The sequence below is a fragment of the Alexandromys fortis genome, unplaced genomic scaffold (assembly GCF_014885135.2).
Source record: "Alexandromys fortis isolate MF-2015 unplaced genomic scaffold, M_Fortis_MF-2015_v1.1 scaffold_255, whole genome shotgun sequence".
Taxonomy (NCBI): domain Eukaryota; kingdom Metazoa; phylum Chordata; class Mammalia; order Rodentia; family Cricetidae; genus Alexandromys; species Alexandromys fortis.
In genome coordinates this window covers 748,205-750,726 of record NW_026068158.1, presented here as the reverse complement: position 1 = coordinate 750,726, position 2,522 = coordinate 748,205, and the positions used below count along the sequence as shown (strand labels likewise).

The 2,522-nt window shown below is 34.7% G+C and overlaps 1 protein-coding gene across 2 annotated transcripts in view; it reads left to right on the top strand.

The window, feature by feature from the left end:
* LOC126491723 (caspase-1-like) overlaps positions 1–2,522 on the top strand; it is a 32,622-nt gene that overhangs the window by 23,384 nt on the left and 6,716 nt on the right. For both annotated transcript variants that reach the window (XM_050127548.1, XM_050127547.1), the window contains exon 3: positions 556–618. In XM_050127548.1, the coding sequence (XP_049983505.1) occupies positions 556–618 (63 nt within the window). The remainder of the gene's footprint in view (positions 1–555; positions 619–2,522) is intronic.

Sequence of the window (2,522 nt, the reverse complement as noted above, 5' to 3'; positions counted from 1 at the left end):
GTTAATATTCAGGAGGATGCCTATATGTTTATCTTTGGGTTCTCCTTTTTATTTAGCTTCTCTAAGATCACAAATTATAGGCTCAGTGTCCTTTATTTATGGCTAGAAACCAAATATGAGTGAGTATATCCCATGTTCCTCTTTTTGGGTCTGGCTTACCTCACTCAGGATAGTGTTTTCTATTTCCATCCATTTGCCTGCAAACTTCAAGAAGTCCTTGTTTTTTTACTGCTGAGTAGTACTCTAATATGTATATATTCCCTACTTTCTTCATTCATTCTTCAATTAAAGGGCATCTAGGTTGTTTCCAGGTTCTGGCTATTACAAACAATGCTGCTATGTCTAGTTCACATATTTGCTATGTGGTTTGAATGTAACTCCCTCACTTCAGACACCAGAGTCCCACTTTTGTGTCAGTGACCCTATTATATGTCTCTTATCTCTGTTACTCCTATTTCTTCTCCCTGGTCTCGTGTACCTGCCATTGGCCCCAAACTTGCTGTATAACCAAGTATCACTTTGTAATGATGAATTAATTTCCCTTTTTCTCTTCAGGTACACCAGCTGCAAATACTGTTAGTACAGATGATATCCAGGGAGGACATTCTTCTTTCTCAGGTATACATACATGTTCAGAAAGGAATGACACCCTTTAATCACAAATGCTTTTGGCTATATTCTTTATGGAGTAAACCTAGGTTGAAGGGATTTGACTAACTGATAACTAGCTAATAACTAACTCCCAAGCATCGATCTATGATATTCTTCATCCTGTTCTCTACATAACTTGTTCATGCAAAGCAGTTCTCATGGCTTCACCACCCATATTTATAGTAAAATTTTCTGGCTTTGTATCTCAGGTCTTAACTGTGTAGTTGGGTACTAAACCTTATTCAAGTGCCTAGTGCACATATTCCTATCTCCTCTGGACTTATATTTCTAAACACCTCCAAAGGTAAACTTGACAGTCCTATCCTAATCCTTTTCAGTTTTCCCTTCTTAGCTATAGTTGTCATCATGAGCAGTTGTTAAAATGTGAATATCAAAGCATGCTTAGTATTTCATTTTCTCTCCTACCTCTTTTAATGTGTGGCTAAATTTTAATGAGTGCCCCTCTCAAGGCCTCTGCCACTTTATTACACAACTTTAATTTGTAGCCTGCAGTAGTTGCCAATCATTAGTGTCTCTACAGTTATCTATGTCAGCTATGATTTCTTGATCGTTATAGAAATAGCTATCATGTGTCAATTGTACACTTGACATTACTCTACAAAATCTTCAAGAATAGTAAGCACGGCAAATAATATTCCTTTTGAAATGAACTTGAGTGATTAAATATTGTATAAATATCACTTTTAAATTGTTTTTATCACTGAATTAAAGATACCAATATCTTAGCTATAGTAATAAAAACCCTTAGATAACAAGGAATTCAGTAAGAAAGTCAATATTCATAGTGGTTCTTCCATAATAGAAGGTTGTTCCTTATTCATGAAGATTATATAAGGCATTCTCAATGAGAGAGAATGCAGGTCTTTTCCTTGCCAGAGATATTTCACTCTGTGTCTTACACACCTACAACAGAAGGCACTAACAGAACTGTGCTAATAGCCTTCCTGTGACAGACATTGGAAAGAATGTGAGAAGTTTGTGGGAGACTTTGCAAACCCAGCTCAGATGTGTCACAAACCAAACACATTTGTATCTTCTATTGGCTGCAAGTGATCATTCAGACAGACTATATTCTGGATTGCTGGTAACAAGGACAAGTTTGTGGTGCAGGGTGGATGCACCTATAGAACTCTGAGTACAGATTTTGCAAGTGTACAATCAAGCAATCCTGGAAGAAAACAAAAATAGGCTTAATTTTTATAATACTAGAGCTACCACAGGAAATATGCATGAATCAAATGACAAAAACCACATTACTATTTCAGTGGCCTTTACTTAAATGGCACCTTCACCTTGTGAAAGATGATGCATCAGCACACCAGATTCATTGTTGATAATGTTAATTTTGAATAAGCTCACGTCTTTCTTAAAGAGCATTGCATGTTACAAGAGAGGTTGTTCCACCATAGTTCTGAAATAATCTCATCCAGAAGACAATGCTTTATCCCAAATCAGAAGGACAAGTATTAAAAGGAAAACTCAGTTATTCTAAGGGATCTATTAATGTGATTAATCCTATGCTTTATTACATATTTCATGTGGTGTGACATTACTATATAACTGAATACTTTATTCAATTACTTTAAAATATCTCCAATATAAATAAATATTTGTTTAACTTGTTGTTGACTTAGACTTATTTGTTCAAAAACAAGACATCTTTTACCAATTAATGAGCATTTTTTCATATTTTCCAGTATGTTCATTCAAAGTAGTTTATATTCTATTCTACAACCAACACATTTTGATAAGTTGGCCCAGTGTGCTAAACATGCAATTATCTAAATGCCCTTTAAAATTAATCAAAATCTCCTTATTTTAATTGCTTTTTTATCTTCTCTAATACCTTA